General features: G+C 40.4%; 1 protein-coding gene across 1 annotated transcript in view; it reads right to left on the reverse strand.

The window, feature by feature from the left end:
• Nucleotides 1–284: 284 nt before the first annotated feature.
• Nucleotides 285–22,606, reverse strand: part of LOC119156983 (vesicle-associated membrane protein 2-like) — a 54,256-nt gene continuing 31,934 nt past the window's right edge. The window contains exons 2-5 of the mRNA XM_037407464.1: nt 17,432–17,546; nt 13,659–13,817; nt 11,618–11,669; nt 285–9,445 (exon numbers count right to left, since the gene is read on the reverse strand). Of these exons, the coding sequence (XP_037263361.1) occupies nt 9,429–9,445; nt 11,618–11,669; nt 13,659–13,817; nt 17,432–17,546 (343 nt within the window). The 3' untranslated portion in view covers nt 285–9,428. The remainder of the gene's footprint in view (nt 9,446–11,617; nt 11,670–13,658; nt 13,818–17,431; nt 17,547–22,606) is intronic.

Consider the following 22,606-nt stretch of genomic DNA (forward strand, 5'->3'; position numbering starts at 1 on the left):
ATAAGGTCAAATGCACTAAACATTCTCCCATCTGCTCCTCTTCATAGTTCTTTAATCGTTGTACCACTGTCTCCTCTTGCCTTTTTGTAGGGAGTTCATTGTTGTTTATACAACTGAAGTGGTTTTTTTCTGTTCTATTGGACTGAATATGTAAAAACTCAGTGTGAATTAGAAAATCTTTTTTTTTCCAGAAGTCTTTAGCACGTTACACAGAGAGGGAATGAAAGCTGCTTCACTGTCCTTAAACTGTGTGTATTGGGAACAGATATGATACAAAAAGCAACTTCTTAAAACAAGATTTATTGGCACAAACATACATGTTACAAATGTCTATGATATTCTTGGAAAATATGTTCACCACTTCAAAAAAAATCACTGTCCACAGAAAAGTACAGTAATATCAAACTGTGTAAGTCATCACAATTTTCGCATCAAAATGCATGCATTCATTATTTATAAATGGAATTCCACTGACCTCCAGGTAAAGAAAGCACTTGAAGAAATTTCCTGGTCTCCACATTATTTTTCCTCCCCAGGTATCTCTAATATGATACAAATGGAATGTTTTCTGTAGAGGCACAACTCACAATTTCTTGCTTAGTACAGCTGAGTCTATGAGGTGAGAGGTGCTGTTCTCAGCACAGACTTTCAGGTCCTGAGTGCATTACTACATAGCTTAACACTGTTGTGTGGCCTTTAAAAGGATGCAATTAAAGACTTGATCTGGAGTTTACTTTTTAAAAGGGCAACTGAAAACTTACTTCTGGTTATTCCTATTAGAGGAAGTAAAGCTTAAAGAATTAAAAGGAAAGAGGTAGAGGGAAGAGTTTTGTTTGTATTGCCATTCCAGCACCTTTTGAAAGAGGGGTGGCATTGCTTGTGAGGAGAAATAGTGATCTCAGTAAATCCGCTTCTTTATTTGGGGCCAGTCTAGTAACTTAGTAGCCAATCAAGATTTTGACACTCACCTCAGAACTAGACTTTACTAGATGTCCTGAATCTGATCCTGTACCAGTCTTCAGTGTCAGAGGAGCCAGTTTCACATGCACAGAGGGGAGAGAATGCACTGATACCCTCAGCTTGATCAGATCTGGCTTACTCCAGTGTAAATAAGAAAAAAAGAAAAATTCTTGATGTCAAGGAAGCTCTTTGAAAAATGGGGGTTGCACATAATCCCACTAGCTCTTAATTTGACTCTAAGATCAGTGAATGAAAAAAATAAAGGCAAAACCATAAACTGCATGCATTTATGAAGATGCAATGCACTTTTATCAGCCTTGGTAGGGCAGAGAATATATCCAATGGCAAAATTCACTGTGGAATCACCAGCCTTGGTGATTTTCAAAATTCATCGAAACAAATGATGTGCAACCTGATCCAACATCAAAGGTGGCCCTGCTTTGTGCAGGAGATTGGGCTAGATAAACCCCAGGAGTTCTTTTCAACCTAATTTTTGTGTCATTCAAAGAAAAGGCTTTTCCTTTCTTGAATTAGAACACAGCACAGATTCCATATCGGGCCTGGATTTAGTAAGGACAAATGAGGAGGGTTTTGTTGTTCTACTCAGAAAATGGAAATTCTCTATATACTTAGGCACATGTTGAAGTCGCTTCCCGAACAGGGTGTGCTTTGCTCTTCACTCTGGGCTGGAGAGTGTGAAATACTTAACCATCTGTTCATTTTAAGTCTACAGTGCTGAACTGATTGGATAGCACCTCCAGAGGCTGGTCTTCTGTGTTAAGACGCAAGCATAAGTCATTAAGGAAAGTACTAATTACCTGGCTACAAACTCATTTCCTGCAATGACTAAAACAAGTTTATAATAAGAGTTCATATGTTGCCAGTAAGAGAACTTCTTATGCTGCAAAACAAACTAAAGGTTGCTCACAGTAGATACTGGCTATGTTTTATCTCTTTCATACTTGGAAATAGAACGTATCACCCAAATGGCAAATGAATGTCTATGTATATAATCACTTCTTTTGGAAAGGGGGAAGAAAAGAGAACAGGAATTGTCAAATAAAAATCTAACCTCTACAACAGTTGGTGTTTCCCCCTCAAAATGTATTTTTGCAACAAAGGATGTTTTTAAGCCCCGCTCTTAAGTAGGAGGTACTAATTTCTAATCTTTCAGTGCTGCTGATATACATAATGTGACTAATATTTTACCACGTATGTGGTTGGGGGAGGGAAGACTTTTCATTTCCATGACAAAGTAATGATATTTTTCATGACAAGTGGTGGGCTATCAGTAACATTTTATTGTGCAGACCTGTGTGTCTTAGCTACAATAGCATTTTATTTTATTTCCAATCTGGGGAAAAAGCAAATGGAACATAGATTGAACTTAGCATTTCTAATGAGAAAAAAACATTCTTTCATCAATAAATAGGCTTTGGAAGCTAATTATTCAACTATTTGTATAGCTGCTAATCACTTAAATAATAGATAAATAATACTTTAATAAGGAATGGTTAAACTGTATACCCATGGCCCTTACTATATATTTCTACTGCTATTCAGAATCTTTTTTCCATTTAAGTTTCATGAAAGGCTGAACTTTCATTATTTAGTACACTGTATCTTGCTGGCTGCACGGTAGCCACGCTGACCACTGAATTTCAGGTTCAGCCAACACTAGTATGACTAATGGAGAAATTGTTGCAAACGGTCAGGTCAAACTGTAAGTATTAATAGCTGAACTTCTGAAATTAGTTATGCATTGTGCATCTATGAATTTATAGCTCCATTACATGCACTATCTCAAACGCTGATGTTACAGAGAAAACAGCAGCAGCTGCCATTATTTACTCTTATTTAAAATAGACCCTTTAAACAGCTTATCAGGGGGAGAAACTAATTTTAAAGAATAGACTAAAATACTGAGACCTCAATTCTTTTAAACTATTTTCATTATAAAAGCTCAGACCACCACCGTGTGTTCACATATACACGACAGGAATGTAATGGATTTTCCATCCTCTCCTTAGACCATTCAGATATGAGATACTTAGATGCTAGAGTGGAACAAGGGTAAGTGAAACAATGATGCTGCGTCAAGATTTTGTTACTGAGACCAAAATGCTATACAAGAAAGCCAGCATTTGGCATATATCTTTACTGCAGCAAGCATGCTGGAGCCCGTATTTGACTTGAAGTCCTCGACCACTTCTGCAGCTGACAACAGCAGAATGTCTTTGGATGGTATACCCCAAATGGTGCACTCCGCAAAAAATACTAGCTCATCCTTCCTGCATCTCTCTCCTGTGTTTCCAAGAGAAAAGTGAAAGGAAGTAAATTCAGCTGTTTGTCATAGTTCATTTTAAGTAGTAGTCCATATGCACTTCAATACACTAGCACTGCTTAGTTTTAATGTACGAAAAGTGCTCTTAGGTATAGACACTTATAAAAATTAGTTTACTGGATGTTGGCTACATTTCACATAAACTGTTTCCCAATTTACTATCTTGTCATTATCACGCTTATCCTTATTTGTCACATCCTCTCTTTTCCATCAAATTTGATGAAACATCTTTTACAAGAAATGCTAAATACTTTAAAAGTCCAGTGTTGCAGCTGAAGTAGTGTAGCAAAAATGCTGTTGTCTAGCAGTCAAGGAGCCTTCTTTTGTATTACATCATTTTGAAACAACTGAAGATCCAGGAGCTATATCCTGCCTCCAGTGTTCTCGTCCCATCGGTGGAGGCTGGTTTGTGGACAGCAGGGCATTACGGGGAGGAGATTCAGCTCCACTCAGGCCTGCCTCAGCTCTGATTGGGGTTAACAAGAACCATACGGCAGAAGGCAGGGGTCAGCTCAGAGGGCAGCAGAACAACCCTAGCCCCAATATGCTATGTTCCAAATACACTACGCTCCAAAACAAAAAGGCTTTCTAAGAGAATGAAGAGAGACTTCAAGAATAATGGAGAAGCCAGACACTGTGAGAAGAACTGAAGAATGGAGAAGCTTTTTTCATAAATACCTTTGTTGTTCTCGATGATATTTTCTCTTTGAGAACAAGTACTTTGCCCTTTTAAACTTATAGTGCATGGTTTCTTTGGTTGAATAGAGTGTTATGTATGAACCACGAGGCTGTATTCATGTTTTAAACCAGTACAGGTTATGATTTTTGCTTTGGAGAGTTAGTAGATGTGATACAGTCATGACAGAATGAGGTTACTGCAGAAATGACTCATTGTTGAATAATCAAGTGTTTACTCCACCAAAACTGCATGTAACCGGACTGCCACAGTTTTTCTGCTTTATTGTAAGATGTAGCTTTTAAATGTCAGTGCATCAGGAAGAAAGGTAAACTCCTTGGATGGCTCAAATCTCTTTTTACGCATGTGTTTAAAGGCAGACAGTCTTAACGGAAAAAAAAGGCTACTGAGCACATCATTGGAGACATACATTAATGAAATAAGGAAGAGAAAGTAGTTGAAGAGGAAAACAAAATCCTTTCTTGAAGCAGAATACAGAAGTGTTTCTAAAGGAGACCAGATGGAGAAAGAAAAATTGATGTGAGGTTCTGGTTTGATTGTTTCATACATTCCAATCTAGTATCTCTCCTGAAATTAATATCACCCTCAGAGAAATCTTCAGCCAATAATTTCTCTAGATACAATTCATTTTTTTCAAACTACATTCTTCAGCCTTTTCAGTTTTGCTTTTAAAGAAGGTGATTTGAGGGTGATTGTGCTTTCTCTTGCATGAAGAAACACATGCTTACATGCTTAAATGTATCTTGTCTAACAAGAGGAACATAAATTGGGTGAGAGGAAGAACTGGCTGGAAGAGCATCTCAGTCTTCTGACTACACAGCAAGCCCAAAGGTTATGATCTGTTACGGGTCTACAGTTCAGGTCAGGACACAAATCAAGACCAAAGAGACTTTGGTCTCTTCGAGGTCTTTCTCCAATACTTACTGTGTATATTGGGAGCAAGCCCAGTGCCTTACATGGCTACTGGTTTAGCCCTCTTCCCTGTTTAAAGGGCAGGAGAAGCAGGGTTGTGATCTAAATCCTGGATCACACCCAAGCACTCTCTAGTTTTCTTGCAAAGGTCTAGAGCGACGAGTGCGATCAAGGCGATGTCATTAAAAAATGGTAGATTATACATACTCCCACTGGGTGGATAACCTCCCACGGAATAGAGAAAAATTCGCTCTGTAAAAGCATGAAAAAGAACTGAGTAACATCTGAGCTTTTAAAAGTTCCTTAAGTCATATTCTTCCATGGTAGTTGCACTTCTGAGAAAGTTTTACAGGTATGCTTTAACTCAGATGTTAAGTCATGAATTTGCTTTTAAGGGCTAAAGCCTATTGTGCTCAGAAAAGAAGTAGCTCAGCTGTTCATAAAGTTGAAGGTATGTGAAGCCCTGTCGGAGGAGCAGTGACAGAAATGAGACACAGAAACAGAAGAATTTCAAAAGGTCTTGCTACCCAGACAAAAACATAGCAGATTGTGGCTATTTAATTAATTCCTTGCACAGTTAATACTGTCCTGTTCTTCCATCATTGTCTGTGTTTAAGTCACTTATTGCAGATCACTATTTTAAAAGAAAAAAGCCAAGTAATTTACTTGCCTGAACTGTTCCTGGGGCTAACCTCCTGCAGGTTCCAATAGAATTACAGTGCCAGCTTTAAAATCAAACTAACTACATTTCTAAATCACTTCTAGTCTTACAGAGCCTAGGTTATATTCAGAATCTCTATCAGATTCTCCCCTCCTCCTTCTAATAATATTGGATTATGTTGGACTATGTTGGATTGACTGTGCTGTTACATAATATTGTCAAGTGAAAATCAGGTCGAGTGCCCCATTTGGACTTCCATGCTACTTGCTCCTGCCAAGTTCTGTGTACCAATGTGTTTAGGTTTCAAGCCACATTTATATTATTGCAAAAATTAGAGGGAAGGATTTGTAGTGCCTAAGCAGGACCTTACCAGCCTGTAGATAGTGGCTGCGAATAATATTTCCTCAGCCTCAGAAGCTGACGTGCACTCATTGGCAAGCCAAACAGCAGCCGTGGTATGAGCACAGACCAGCTCCTAACAATCCCATTTCAGCGATGCTGTTCCTGAATGGCATGCCATGCTAGCATCCCAGCTGCACAGCTGGAGCCCAGAAAGCAGAAAAAGAGTAAGTGCTTCTTACAAGGATAGAATATGCAAGCCTCAAACAATGTCTAACTCTAGCTAAAGATACTGAAATCTCTTCTTCCATTCTGTCCCCAGGATATCAGTCAGAAAGCAATCAGCCTTGCAGTTCCCCAAGGGTTTGCTGGACCTGCAGCCCTTCTGTGCCTTTTCAGCAGCCCCAGGTAAAAGCCTAGGCAGTAGCTAGTGATGAAGAGTAGTAGTTGAAATCCTACCCAGTAACTGAATCTTTAAACATTGCTAAATAAACAAGAATGAGTTAACCTTTTCATGGGAAATGTACTATTACAAGTAGACAGTTGTAACTACATGGACATTTTAAACGTAGAGGCAGTGAATGAAAAACAATCGATCTTGGCTTCAACACAAATAAGATCTCCAACTGTGTTTATATAGATCATCCTCAGTCTACCTATATGTGATGATGTTGCACAATCGATGATCCTGCACAGTCCTGTATTACCATGTGCTCCTTGCAGAAGAATTAACCTTCTGCAGGAGCAGTTCAACTCTGGGTCTGTGCATCAGGGAAGGACATATTTGTTCATGCTTCCCCAGCTGAATTAAAAATGTTACATGGCTTATCTTGCCAATTGCAACCAACCAGCACAGCACAACTAGCAAACACTGAGCATTCACAAACACACTCTATGCAAACAACTTCAGAGTTAAACACATTAATTTAGCATATTTCATTACACAGGGAGGAAACTGCCTCTTCACAAACATTTGGCTACCCACTAGAGGCTAGGTTTCTTGACTAAACTCTTCCTTGCAAATTCTCACTATTATTTTAGCAGTATTCCCCACTAGTTACTGTTTTGAGAGAGAATGAGTACGCTTCCACAACCAGCAGTTTCTCTTCTCTACTCTCCCCTAAAGCTCCCAACTTTATTAACTTGCTTGAGATATGTTAGCTAGGAGGATGTAAGCTTTGCATCTTTACAGCAGTTTCATCTGGAAGCTTTGCATCTTTGTAGCTCAAGGACTCAAACTCTGCTGTGTGTTTGCAGTTGTTCAAAGTGAAGTAGTCAGTTCAGACTCCCATAGCAGAAGGCACTATCTACACTGTAGATCTGTTCTAGATCTGATCTGTATCAGCGTATAACCTTACTGACTGTACCATCTCCAGTGAAAGCTGTCTTCGTTTCCTGAGTCCTTTCAGCATTCCTGCAGAAAAGCCCTGCGAGGATCAAGCCACGCTCAACACGGGTATGGGTGGCAGGGTCTCACTCTTAGGAGATAATTCTTTCATGTCAGCTAGCCAGATATCTTAGCAGTTTAAAAAGGGTCCTGAAGTTGGATGGCTCATTCCTCTTCCAGCATAGGCTCAGTTATACAGAGCATTCGGTTGTGGCACCTCATGGAGTCGGGCCCATTATGACAGCAGAGTTTTGTGTCTGGCCCGTGAGGATTTAAGAACTGTTTATGTACCCACTCAGCTGAAGGACTGAAGTGAACAGGGCATAACGGGGAGTTCAGTAGCACATTAGTAACTTTGAAAGATAAGTTCATTAAGACTGTGGCCACTTACTACTTAATGATAATGAAACAGTACATGTGAATATAAAGAAATAAATAGGGGGGGAAATGCAAGTGGAACCTTTCAAATGATCATTGCTTATTGTCTCTGCAAAATTCTACTTAAACACAATTTATATATACATCCATTGCAACAAACTGGTCTGGGTCTCTGTTTTTTTCATCTAAAACCGTATCAAGAGAGATGCTCCACAGTGGGAATATTTACACTACTATTATCACCATTTCCATGCCCTAATGAAATTGCAAACAAAAAAAAAAATGTGTTTTTTTTTTTTAATTCTGTGAATTCTTCTTAGAAATTCTGAAGGAGTTATACTACAAAGACACTTTCAGAATTTCCTGACTCAAAATTTGATAATTCATTTTTAGATTGGTTAACTATGATTAAACTATTCAATGTTTAAATAAGAAAAACCAAGGAATTTAACATTTGGGAGAAACCATACAACAACAGCGTACAAGAACTTTCTCTCAAACCACAATACATAAATTCTCTTAATTACATCAAATGTTAAACTAGTTGAGTATGAAAAATATCTCAGCTGAACACTTTACAAAGACTACACTATAGTTTATGAACTATACACACGCACATACACAACTTAAATTTTTTAAAAGCATTTTAATGCCACCACTTTGGAACAGTGTTTCTCTGCCTTCCTCTACTCCAGGAAAGCTTTGCTAGGCACCCTTCCCCTTCTCAGCCTCTCTCCACTGTTCCCTCTATTTACCCATACCTGCTTCTTCCTATTTTTAAATGATCCTCACAGTGGGGACCATTTCTGCAAAATGACGCAGAAGTAGCTTCCTACAATTGTGTTGGGAAGCCACAGACATCATCAAAGTTGTTCATGTGCTTTAAGTTAGGGCCATAAGTATTGGGGATTGGCATTCAAGAGAGATCCATGAAATCTGACAAACAGGCGTTGAGTTTTAGCAAGAGTCTGTATCTTGGTTACTTATGATGCTTGTATTACCATTTTTGCATTTCACTTGGCTTTTTCAAGATTGTGCTAGCTAATGCATTTTTGGTTGTCATACAGTTTCTTTCAGGCTTTCATACCGCGCCATCCTGGTTGTACAGAACACCTCATAAGGAAAAAATTAAATCCATAAAGAATTATAATCCAGCCCTATTTATTTTCTGCAGGCAATGTTTTTAGACTCAGATACTACAACTAATCTCAAAAAATCTGTGTTTTGTTGGCTAAGTTGAATTAAGATGTATTACATGAATACTTGTAGGTACCGCTTTCTTCGATGGGAGTAGCAGCTACTACCTCAAAAAGTTAGATCTGATAGTGGATTTGTCATCTAACTTTAGGTGCTCAGATTGAGAATTTTGGCCCTAATGTTTGCTGCAACCTTAGGTTTGGGTCCAATCCACCTGACAGTGTCCCTTTAAGCAGGAGTTTCCCCATAACTGCGTTCTCTGATTCTCAGATGTTTAGGATACTTTTCATATACTACAGTTTCTGAAGGTCAGTGCGTACATATTTTAAGACACAGTGATAAGACAGTGTATGGAACTACTTGGCAGTATTTAGCTGGTACAGTTTCTTGTGGAAACAACAGAATTCCAAAACACACCACACTGAATGCTTATGGATTATTACAAGCAAAAATCCCAAAACACTGGGAATTAAAAAGCGGAGTTCAACAAAGGAACACTGATATTGTTGGTTGATATGAACAAAGTTGTGCCAAGTCTTCCTTCTTTGCTTTTTCAAGTGGAGAAATAAACTGGGAAAGGAAGCAGAAGGTGGAGGGGAGAAAAAAAAATACATAAACCAACAGTTATTACAGAGTTACCATTGCATTTTTATCTCACAGAAGCATGTGCTGTCAGAGAATGGCAAACACCTTTCACACATCTTTGCTGAAAGAGTGTGACATGTCTTGCACAAGGTATGCCTTCCTAGATGGAATGGTGATGCTCCTCCTGTGTCAAAAGGAGTTTGGAGGGGGAAACCGGAGTGGAAAACAGGGGAGACTGCAGCTCAAAAGATGGAAAGGGCAAGGGCTGATAGCGGTGTTAGCCACTATCCCCAGCTCCAGCAATACCTGCAGTCCTACATGTTTTAACTCTTCCTTCAGCAGGAAGCCAGCCTGCTTTTCCAGGGCCCCACTAGCAGGATGATAGCCTGGCATGGGCCATTTCAGCACCCATAGCAGCTTGTTGCTGTAGGGAACAACCCAATTTATCTGCATCTGTAGCCAGCCCTGCATAGAGGGTACGACCTTGTTCCCATTCAAATCAGCAACTGGAGAAGCCATGCAGGCCTTGTCTGTGACAGCACGTGGACGCTTGATGTCAACAGAATTTATACATATACTTCAGAGCTACTGTAAATAAATATATCCTCGAGTTCAATACACAAGGTCCTTCCTGAAGCTGCAACCTTTAGGTAGTGTTACAGAAGGATCAAATAGACTGAAAAAATAATATAAGATCCAGACACATTTAAATCTCACTAAATTTGCACTAGATCTCACTGTGGTGAGCCATGACCTCGGTTTGATGATGTGACACTCAGTCTGTGGTTAAATACCCTAAACCCAACCTGAGCCATGTCAAACCTGCTATGTTTTTTTCTAAACTTACCAGTACAGGCTCTCAGCATTTAAAACCAGGAGGGAAACAGTGTTTCATTGTTTTGAATATATTATATAATATATACAATTTCAGAATTAACTTCTAAGGAGAAATTATAAGCTATCTTGTCTGCTTTTTTACTTTCATGTTAAGATACACATAATGCTCAATGATGCATATATACACAGCAATCAGTTCAATGGCTGCACATCTGTCTTCCCAGGCTGCAGAACAAAGGCCCATCTTTCCCTTGAAGCCAGTTAATATAGTTAATTAATATCTAGCCATTTCCCACTCTTGCCGTATCAGTGTTACGAAACCCTAGAATTATTCTGGGTCACTCTGGTGCCAGCATTCATAAGACTAATAAACTGCCGCATGTATATCTCAATCCATTTAGTCATGTTTACAGGTGATTCTGTAAGCCTTCTTTACAGAAGCAACAGAGGAAAATGGAAACATGCCAAATGCAAGGCATGTAATTTGAGAGCTGGGAATTAATTCACATCTACTGTCTAGCCTCCTGGTGAATCTCTTCTGGGTTACTAGCGGGATTGTCTAACTCAAGAAATCTCCCTTTCAGCAGTTAATGCCATGTTACAGTTATGTCACATAATGGCTGTTGTTAACACAGAGGTTACATAAATAAAATGTTCAGTTCCTGTCATTACAAGATCCCTGGCTCCCAACCAGCAGGACTGCTATTATTCATTCATATGCTGTCTTTTCTGTAAGAAACATTTGGAATGAGATGATCTTTTGAGACAAGAATCAGTAAGACTTTGGGCCATCTTTTAACAATTTTTAGGGATTCAGGATGCAAAGGGATTTTCAGAAGCACCATCTCAAATTCCAGCTGATTTGGTGGGAAGAGGGCATCTACATGCTTTTAAAAAATTAACTGGATGTCCATTTGCATGTGGGCCTTCACCCTCTTTTTATAGGCATAAGGTAATGCAGGCATTGCTGTTCTCACTAGAAAACACCAGGACTGTGGCACTGGTTGCAATGAAAGGAAGATATATTAGACTGCACAAAAATTTATATAAATATGAAAAGGGAGAATTCTTTAATCCTAGGGAAAGTTATGTAATGTGCTAATGTGAAATACATTAAATGTCAACAAATCTACCTATAGAAGTGTCAAGAGAGTTTGCAGTAATTCTCACTATAACATCATGACACTAGAAGGGGAATTTCACAAATTAATCAGTTGAAATATTTTACAGCCTTTTTTTTTTTGTTTTTCTAATATATCAGCACTTTATAAGTCACAGAGCTATTGAGATCAGAAACAAAAGAAAAAAATAATTACTCACTTATAATTATAATGAGAATGACTGCGCATACTACACCAAGGATGATCATCATCTATAAAAAGAAAGTTATGAGAAAAAAAAAAGAGAAAGTCAGGTTTTCACATGAAAGACATTAACCCCTCTTTTTTTTGCTTTTACTTAGTGCACTTTAGTCCTTGCAAAGACTCACTGAACAGACATGTTAAGGCCCCAGATTTAGTGTCAGTTTTAGGAACGGCTGACAACCTGCAATGGGCTTGTCAAACCTCTTGTCAAAGCCAGCAAGTTCTTGCCCATCAGCTAAGATGGCCTCACCCATTTCCAGCAAAGAAAAAGTAAACTTCCAAAGTAAAACAACTCCAGAGGTGATTGAAGTGGCTGGATTCACACATGGCCATGTACCACTTTATACTGGAGTGACTTAATCACTTTTGACCACGTTCCCATAGTAAGGGAAGAGGCAGCTGGGGATGTCTAATGCCTAGCAGCTACTTGTGCTGGCTTTGTGAACCTGTGCTGTTGAGAGAGCTACGTAGCCCATGCTAGCCAGCACGGTTTCTAACATGTTAGCCTGGAAATAGCTCATTGCAAAGCTGAAGTCTGTTCCCACAGGAACAGATACATCAGAGCCAGCTGTGCACAGTCCATACCAGTATGGAGTTGTGTGGGGTAGAGGCCCCCACATGAGACCTGCTGAATGCTAATGAGGCCACCAGAGATGTTGCAGTCCAATTCCTATCACTACCCCAGTGAGAATGGAAAGACTGAAAAACAACAAACGTGGACACGTCATTCCTCCCAACATATGTTGGAGGACAGAGCCAGCCACGGGCTTGCAGGAGATATATTTATTTTTCCCCCTCCTTCCATGGTTTGGGAGCCAGAGGAAGAACAGGGCAATTCTGTTTGCCAGGGTAAAGCAGGAAGGGACAATGAGGAAAGGAAAATGAGAGTAGGTCTGAAAGTCTAATGTTGTGTAGGTTGCTATGGTACCTGCAGTCAGCGTGCATGAACCGAACTCAAAATTTGTGTCTGTAGCTCCCAAAAGCCCTGCTTCCTGCACTGTCAGGCAAAGCAACCGGGCAACAGCTAGAAGAGGCACAGAGGAACTGCTCGGTTGAGATTCTAACCTACATCCACTTATTTCTGGAGTGTTTGTATATGTAGTTTACCCAGAATATTTTTGCCTTGCTTTACATTTCATGGCACTGCAAACTGAAGAGGCAAAGCAGGCAACAAACTGGTGAGGGATATATGTGGGATTCTCCTTTGGGAGCAGGTGGTTTTATTTGGGTGGACATGAATGGGCAACAGCAAAGATGGTATTGAAGAGAAATGGAAATGGAGCTGAACTTTTAGTACAGTGTTCATGGTGGTGGTGCACAAGTAGAAAGAAGCAAGGATATGTGGTCTTTTATGCATGAGAGGAGATGAAGTTTCTGGGTCCAGAAAAGACAATCTTGGAGGAGGTCTGAAAAAGCAAAGGAGAGCAAGGTTCCATCTGCTTGTGGAGAAGAATAAGACTGAAGACAGAAGAGGAGAAAGCTGGTGGATTGAAGTCCTCCTCTATCCTAATCTGCCCCTCTTTAAAAGCTACCATAACTTCCTCACTTCTCACAGTGGTCTGTGAAACCAAGATTTTTTTTTGGTAGCTTACCATCCTAAAGAAAGGTCCAGAGGCTGATGATCTCCCACAAGGAAAAAGCTTATTTTCTCCCACTACTAATATTCACTACACCTGTTCAGGTTTTATGATTCACCCAGGGAACTGACATTAGTTAACACAGAATGCTATCCCAATCCTATCTGCAGGCACTGACTGAAGCATCAAAATTTGTATCTACGTTTTATGTAGTGCAGAAATTATCTAAAGAACAGATTCCGGTAAATATCATAGTTGCTTGACTTATTATCCTGGAACCTAGAGGGCAAGGCATCTCTTTCTCCCCTTGACAAGAAGATACCACTTGCAGATGCCATCCTGCAAGCAAAGTCCCATTAAATGCAAGTGAAAGTAATGTGTGCCATGAAGCGATTCTTAACAAGAATTTATAACCCTTACCTTGCAATTTTTCCACCAGTATTTTCTTTTCAGTTTGGCTGCACTGGTTTCAAACTGTGAGGCACCTGCTTGCAATGCATCTGCCCGGTTGTCAAGCTCTGATAGCTTCTGGTCTCTTTCTAGCACCTTGTCCACGTTCATTCTCATGATGTCTACCACCTGCAAAGGTACAGCCTCACGTTAGATGACACACACAGGAAAGGTGAAGGCCACCCATACGTCCACACTCTGGAATATCACATATCATACTGGAACCAGCCATTTGCCATTTTGGTATGTGGTAGCAATTACCCGGCCAGTACCTCAAAAACCCATGCCTATGGAAACAGACACAATAAGAACAAGATGAACATAGCTATACTGTGCTTAGATGCCCTTAAAGGGAAAAAGGGACATTATGAAATACCATAATTAGTTACATTAAAGCTTTTGATTTCTTCTAGCCTACAACTAGCTACTTACTATAGATACAAAAAAATGATGGAGACCAGTACCTCTATACTACAATTTGGTTGACATTCGTCCAGTCATCACTAAGACCAAGCCATTATTTTTCTTATACGTTTACTATAACTTCCTTACTTGAACTAGAGAAATTGGCTAGGTAAAGGCCATTCTAAAGGGAACTGCACGTATTTCCTGACCAAGGAATTTACTCATTCTGCAGATCTTTCTTGGACAAGATGACTTCCCAGCCATAGTTTAAAGTCCTGCTTGTAAGTGGAGGAGGAGAAAATTTTACCTGAGAAAGTGTAGCAGGGGGCTCATGCCACTCCATTGCACAGCCTCAGTGAAAAAGTGTTACACACGAGGTAAGGCCCATCTGTGCATATATTTTACACATTGCATTAGGCAAAAAATCCTCTTCTAGCAAGCCAGTAACTCTAAATAGAAATCCTGTTCAAATTCATCACTAATGTAAAAATTGAACAGTACACCAATCTCAGTAAAGTTGTGTCCACTTATACTAGCAGTGAATATGGTCTGTTACTTCTCATACTCTGTAATAAGGAAGTCCATGTTATTTGTATTTAATGTAATTTAACTACAGCCTGCAAAAAACCAGAGTTATTACAAACATACAGTATTTAAACACAGTGAGGTGAAACTGGTAATGAACGAATCTTTGAAAGGACTGGCATAAGGTTAAATCTGGCAGAAGGCTAAATAGTGTTCCAAAACTCAAAAGATTTGTTTTATTTGTTTACCAAACCTAAAACAAAATCAAATGTTTTGGCAACCCAAATTTTCTTGGTTGCTTTTCCAAACTAAAAACCTTCCAAGCATTTAAATTCATATTACATAAATAAATAAACCTTTTGTTTTAATTTTTCAGCTAGTATTTAGCTGAATTTTGTCTTGGTACAATGTTTCATAGTGAAAATTTGAAACTGTTTGAAAATGCTGAAACAAAATACTGCAACATTTCCTACCCATTCTCTCATTTTTTCCCCAGAACTATTTATTGAATTTAACCTGACTGCAGTCAACACTTGTCCTGATAAGACTGCATTTCTTTCAAAGAAATCAATGTTTGTCTAGACTAAACCCAGAATCTGGGCCTTAGGAAATAAGCTCTAGCGTGCCTAGAGAAGTCAGAGGGGAAAACCCAACATGGATATAGCTGAAATACTACATCAGCATTGACATAGTATTAAAAATATAAATATTAAAATATTAAAAATAATATTGTATTGTATAGTAAAATACTAAGTGAAGTTGTTTTACTCAGACCAAAAATTGTCTCGGAAGCAGAGCGGTGATGGTGTGGCCGAGGTTCGGGTTTGAGTGTGAAGTGCTGTGCAGAGCAGCGCTGGGAGCAGAGCGGCCAGGGGACCGCGGTGCTGTGCCGCGGTGTTTGGTGCCACCTACAGATTGCTTTCCCGCAAGACACGGAAGAAAAACAACCAAAGATCTAGTCGGAAGGACGAAGTAATGCTTGTGGGAAGGTCAAAGCAATGCTTAACAGATCAAATCCTTAGGTGCTAGAAACCACTTTCACCCAAGTGGCTTCACCGTGCTGAAAGACCAGTGGTGTTTTTCTCCCATGGCTATTCTCGTACTGTGATTTCCCTGGTAAACAAGGATCCGCTGACCATGTGCTATCCTCTCAAACCCATACCAACCTCAGCCTCCCCCTCAAACAGGAGGTGAAAAAAACTTAGATCCTGATTATCACCCACATAAATCTTAAATCCAAGAGCTACTGGCTTTCCCCTCATACTGGTAAGGGTTTCTGCAAAAATTACACCATCATGCTTCACAGAATGATAAACTTGCATAGGCTTGATGAAAAGTCTCAGAATACAGAGTATCTTAAACATAAAGTGGGGGTTCGCTAGCCTCACTGGAGCCATCTCCATTGATCTGCTCAAAGAGCCCTATGTATCTGACCTGCATTGCTCGTTTTAGACAATAACTAGCAATTATTTTTCATCTTCTAGGGAGAATTACTTTTGCTGTAGCTCACATAAACAATTACAGCACCATCATGATGTAATATGTTCAGGACAATAAGTTTATTTCATTGTTCTGACCCAAGATAAAAGCTGAAATGTAATATTCCTTTCCCCACTGCAAGAGACACTCCACTAATGTCAATGAAGTTAGTGTGATGTGAAAATCAGTGGTAATGAGAGAACTCAGCCTAGAAATTTCTGCAGACATTTCTGCAGCCAGAGGATGTTCTTGTGATCAGCTCCAAGCATCAGCAATGGGGAGGCCAGAAAGACTCATTTCAGATCTTCAGCAAAGAAAAAGTTCTCAAAAAGACAAATCTCGATTTGACAGGTGTATTTAATTCATCTTAAAAAATGCATTTGAGTTTGATTTTGTGAGGTCTTCTCTATTATTTTTAAAGTATTCCTGGAGCTTTTGAAAAGAGCGGTCTTCATGCATGTAAATAGCTATTTCCTATGTGTATTTTATTGAATTGGCATTAAAGAATCACACAAGCCTGGGCACTCCCTCAAGGACAGTAAGCAACTAGTTACTTAAGTCTTTGTAGGGGGTTAGCGAAACTATACATAAATACCCAGCACACAAATCTGCACAGCAGGTGTGCAAGGACGCTGCAGCTGCTACTGTACTGCCGGTGTGCTCAGGGACTACATCCATGAACAGTGGCATGCCCGCTTACTCCCATTATCGCAGCAGTTAGACGGACACTGGCATTACAGCTGAGGTGGCAGAGTAGTCTGTATGTTACAAGAATTTAAGAATCCAAGCTGGAACAAGACCAATGAAAGGAGTGTGGATTTATTGATGCTGCTGCTATGACGTCATGTGTGGGTGCCTTTCTTTGGGGATAAATTATAATGATAATCAATAGAGCTCTGGCTACTGAACACAGCCCTCAGCTGTGCAATTCTCATGGCTCGAATCTATCTATGAGAAGCCAATGGTCTGTCCCCGTGAAACAGCCTGCAAGATCAGTGTCTAACCTTTAGAAATGCAGAGAACATGTTAAAAGAGTTCGTTCCACTACGACATTTCCTCCTAACCTGACTGATTAGGATGAATTCCTGAACTGGCACTAATGCCCATGTTTATCCTGCAGAAGTGTTACTGATGTGAAGACATTCATACCCAGAATCTCTCTTGTACCATCTGCCACCTCATAAATGCTATCCTTTGGTAAGCCTTGTTTCCTAGATCCGCTACCTTCAGATGAGCAGGAGTTGCTGGATCACTTGGGAGCAAAAATACTAAAACAAAAGACCCAACACATCAACACTCTTGTGGTGAGCAACAAATCACTTGGAGCCACTTACTTCATCCACCTGGGCTTGTGTCTGCTGCAGCCGTTTGTTGCTTGACACATTGGTAGCAGGAGATGGCCCTGCAGCCCCAGCACTGGGGGGACCTTGGGTAGGAACTGGAGCAGACCTAGATCAAAACCAGAGAACATAAGAAGTGACTGAAACCATCCTTATTTGTTCACTACTTCCTTTCTGGAACAAGTCAAAAGTACCTGTCTCTTAAAAGGAGTTTTCCATTGTCTCAAAGTCCACATCTTCCATTCCTGAATCACAATCCTAGTGTCCCACTCCCTCCCATTCTGCAATTAGTTTTCATGCTGTTTTTTGATAGAACCATATTAACTCTTTCCCTCCTTTGCTGCCTTTTTAAACAGCAAGCAATTCCAGTTATCTACCCTAAATTAGGCCAATAGTAAAACTGATCAATCTCAGGCCTAACTAGCAGGGCAAAGTTTATGTCCTACTAAGGAAACAGACTGCTCTGGGTATTTTGTGGGGATGCTATAGGAGCCAGGGCTGTGACGCTACCTTCCTCTTGTGTGCTGAGTGACACACTCCCCGCTTCTCGGAGTTTGGCTGGAAGTTAATCGAGTAAAGATAAACAAAAGGAGAAGAGAAAGAAATAGAGGAGGATATGGGGGTGAGAATTGCACACAGCACAGGGTTTGTCATCTCAGGTATTCAGCAATGCTTAACCACCCCACTGATGGCCACCAAATCGCCGACCGGAGCAGCTGGCCAGGGTCAAACATCTGCTATAGACCCTGGATGAATATTTGCACCAATGCTGTGAACAGAGCCCTGATCTCCTGCACATTAGCTCTTCTCTTAAGCATCAACACTGGCTTTCCCCAGCTTGCTCTAAAACAAAAGACAAAACAAAAGTTTCTTAAAATCCAACAACAAATTCAGTCTGTCTCAGTGCACAAGCTTGCGCAAACAAGTCGCCCTGCTGGCCTGAACAGTATCCCTCAACCTTAGCCAGTCGTTCTTCACACCCATACTTTAACCTGTGAAACTTTTCCTTTCAAAGGACCCCGTCACTTCTTCCTGCAGAGAAATAAACCCCTTCCTGAAGCTGCAGAGGAAATCCCTAAGCATGTAAACTGAAAAATATCACCAATCCTACTCATGCATTACCAATGCCTTCCCACAGTGACAGACTGAAAGAACACAGTGTTTCTCTGTGAATCACTCCCTTTTACATCCTGGGGTCTGATTAATACTGCTGGAATTATGGGCTCATTAATACATTGTCAAACCGCCTAGGGGCACTAAAGTGAATTCCCTGAAAGTACCTTAAGCTGCAAAATGCAGTCTGACAGTATTGCCTGTGGGCTGAGATCCCTACAGATAACACTGACCCTCACAGACTCCAGTGATGGAGCAGCTGGTCGCAGACCCGGAGCACTGCTCTATCTTACCCTTCTGTTTTGTTTTGTTTTTCAACTGTGGGTGAAATGTCATTATCAAATTTTAGTTAAAAGGAAAGAACTTGGGCAATACACAAATTGCTCATCCTTTGAGGACCTCACAGCCACTACTGATTACATAAAAGACCAGGTGATGCTGCCACCTGCAATGGAATTACTTCACTGAAGGGCCATGGGCTAGAATCCCAACAGGATTTATTCTGAGTTTACGCTGTTATCACAAAGGATATCACTCCAGACTCAAAGCAAAGCAAGATCTCCCTAGAGCATGAACGACTTCAGAAGGAGTTCCTGGTACAACAACTGAGCTAAAACTGAAATTGTAAAATTTCTTTGCAGTCAGGAAACACTCTTTTTCCCAGTCAACACGAACAGAATTTTTTCTGTGGAAACATTGTGTCACACTGTTCGCTACTACAAACCTCAACAGAGCTCCCCCACTTGAGCTATGTACTGTTAGCATCCCAGACCTACAGAAGGGAAGCAGGTGAGAAGTGTTTTTCCTGGCCACATGTTTTCGTTGGTAAGTATCGCTTCTAAGTGCAGCAGTATTCCTGGTCAAAGCTATGTGCTAACTCAGAAGGTCAGTGCTCTGCCATATACCTTTTCCGCCCAGTAATTTTCCTCTTTTTTTTTTTTGCACCTCCCAAACTGTCCTTAAAATGATCTGGCATAAAGTAGATACTTCCCAGTTTGTTCTCTTCAAGCATCCTTGCTGCCATCTAATTTGATTTCAACTGTGTTTCCTGGGGCTTCTCTGCTCCCTGCGTGAGGAGGGAATGGATGGGAAGAATGACTGTTTTTACAGCTGCCCTGACCATCCAGCAGGAGTTACAGTAACTACCAAAGAGAAATGGCAATCTTTATGGCAAGGTACAGCAAGCTTGTAATTAACACACCCATCTTAATTAATTAAATAAAATCTAATATAAAAGTAACCAGAGCTGGTTGCTGCCTGCAGTGCAGCGCTACTCTCTCAAAACCTTTTGTCTCTGCAGTTGCGCTTTCTTTACACAGCAACAGCAGCTGCCTTGCTGATGGCCTCATGGGTCAGAGCAATGAGCTGCCACAAGCAGAGCGCTCGCCAGAAGAGATGCAGCACCTGCTACAGAGGGGACCGCACAGGTTCCCAGAGAGGCTCTAGGAAGTCAGTCCTTAAGCACATGACTTTAATGCCACCAGCAGCTCTTGCAGGTTAACAAGGCACGAGCCCTTTCTTGTCATTAGGCAGCGTGTAATATCCAAAACCAGCGCTAAGATACCTGCATCACCTCTCCCCCTTCCAGCTTCCCAAGGCACTTCAGAACAGGACAGAGGGGTCTCCATGCTTCTGGCTCAGCCCTACCCCATGTCTGAGCTCTACAGAAAGCATCCTGGCTGGGCAGAAGGTAGTACCTCTGTGAGCTAATATGACTCCAGTGCCACAAGGCATCTGTTAAAGAGTTTGTCTTTGAACATAAGTTTTCTAGTAAAGAGAATTGAAGACCTACATCACTGGAAAGCACCAGTATTCTCTGGAACATCTTGGTGCAAAAATGCTAGAATGGAAGTCCAACTTACATTTACATAATTCTTCTATTATTGCCTCTGCACTACGTCATATCAGCTTACAATTTCTCAGAAGCATTATTCAAAGAAAGTCATGCAAAACATTAGCACTATATTAGAAAGGCCTTCTTTTGAAATACATGAAGCAACATAACTTTATAGTCCAATTTCTCACAGTCTGGCAAGATTTTGGTGAGCTACGAAAGAATGCAAAATCAATATAAAAACTCCATCACTAGGCCTCTAGCCATCAGACTTGTGTACCTGTGCTTTTTTTGTTTGTTTTTGTTTTGTTAATAGGAAAAAGAAAAAAGTTACCACTGATGCTGAGAATCTTCACCCCTAAGAACAGGTCAAATTAATTTTGAAGGGGAACAAAGCTCCGTTATCGGTCGTGACAAAGGTTATAAAACCCTAGCAACTCTTCCTAAATAGCAGCCACGCTGCAGTATCAGAGCACTGGGGTACACTCTGGGAAAGTGATGAGTACACTTACTTCAGGACAACTGTACCACACCTTTAGAGTCTCAGTAGTTAGGCCATTCTTCATATAACATTGGTGACATCCTCACTCCCCACCATATCAGATTTTGTTTCAGTTAGCACATGAGCAATCTGGCTGATTGAAAGCAGGTGCTAGACCTGTGTATGTATGCAGCCACCTAGAAAGAAACATTTGGGGACTGTCCTAGTAATTTAGTAAAATGGTCTCAGCTGAGTCAGATGTCCTCAGTTGTTCTGGTTACTTGCTGAGCCTGAAACTGGTAGGTCAAAATCATGACTAAGAGATTTTTCATCTCAACTGGATTATTTTGGAAGCAATTTACCTAGCTCTGACAGTTAAAGGGAGCTGCAACTCTAATTAAGAGAGAATTAGAGAGATCCAGTGTTACTGTTTCCTTTGCAGCACTGGCTGAAAGAACATTAAGGATGACTGTGTATCTAATGTTTTGGGAAGCTGCCTGACACGTACTTCGTGTTAGTCAGGCTAGGGAAGGGAGATGCACATGTGAATACCAGGAGGATGCCAGGCCACCACTGCGACTTTGGTACAGTTTACATTAGGGCTTCAATAGCTGCTTTCAGCAGCTTGTTTTATCCATTCGAAGTGCTCTTTAAAGCCTCCAGCTACAGGACCTAATCCCTTCAAAGTCTTTATCCTGACAATACTGCAATAAGCTAAGGAAAAGCTATTATCCCAGCATATGGCTGGGCAACAGGTACAGAGAGATTAAGTGACTTGCTCAGTGGCACAGAAAGCCTGTGGCAAAGCAGCCCAGGCCTCTTCATTGTCAACCTTCTGCTCCCCTTTTCTTCAGCTACTGACTCCAAATCAAAGCTCACAACCTATTTCTAATAGCAGGAGTTATTTTCTAACCCTCAGACTTAAATAGCGAGAAACACACAGTTAAAGGTTACAGCATGAGGAAAGTGAGAATTACATCAGACAGCTTTAGCTGGTATCAGCTGGCAAAGCTCAGGGGAGGGGAAAGTGAAAGTGCATCAATGCAGCAGCAGATTTGACTAATGATCTCTATAAACAGTGAAATGAAGGAGGCAATTTTCTACAAATCCCAGTTTGATTCCTCCTTCCTCAAACCCTTTCCCTGTTGTTCTAACATAACATAAAATTGCACTGCCTCTCTTCCCCTTCATTCTTTTACTGTCCAGGTAAATATTTATGTAGTAAATATCTACCGTTGTAACCAAGCATGTACATTTAAGACACTGTTCTTTCATTTGGACCCTTACGCTACCTATTTGGGCTTCAATGCTTAAGTGAGGTTTGACAGTCTGTGGTTCCAAAGGCATTAGAAAAACCCCTACTATCACAAAATTTTATTTCATTATAGAATAAATTAGAACGCTTCCATACCTTTGTACTCTTGGGATTTAACTCTAAAACAATTATTAAAATTAGCTAAAAATGCAAACTCGTATACTACTTTGGTGACTATGGATGTCAGTGAAGATTCTGGACCTAACAGTATCTGTAGAAACAAACCACTTTCACATTATCCCTGGTGCTGAGAGTGTTCATCTCTCACAAATAAATGTGGATTTAGACGCATCTGAAAACTTTGAGGCAGAGAGGATCTCTAAGGAAATAAAGGAGCTTTATAGCACTGGGGGTTTGCTCTTAGTTTTGAACTTGCTTTGTTTATACCTATGCAGTAATAGCTAAAACAATGTTTCTACTGCTAAT

Source organism: Falco rusticolus, chromosome 13, assembly GCF_015220075.1.
Source record: "Falco rusticolus isolate bFalRus1 chromosome 13, bFalRus1.pri, whole genome shotgun sequence".
In the NCBI taxonomy this organism is placed as follows: domain Eukaryota; kingdom Metazoa; phylum Chordata; class Aves; order Falconiformes; family Falconidae; genus Falco; species Falco rusticolus.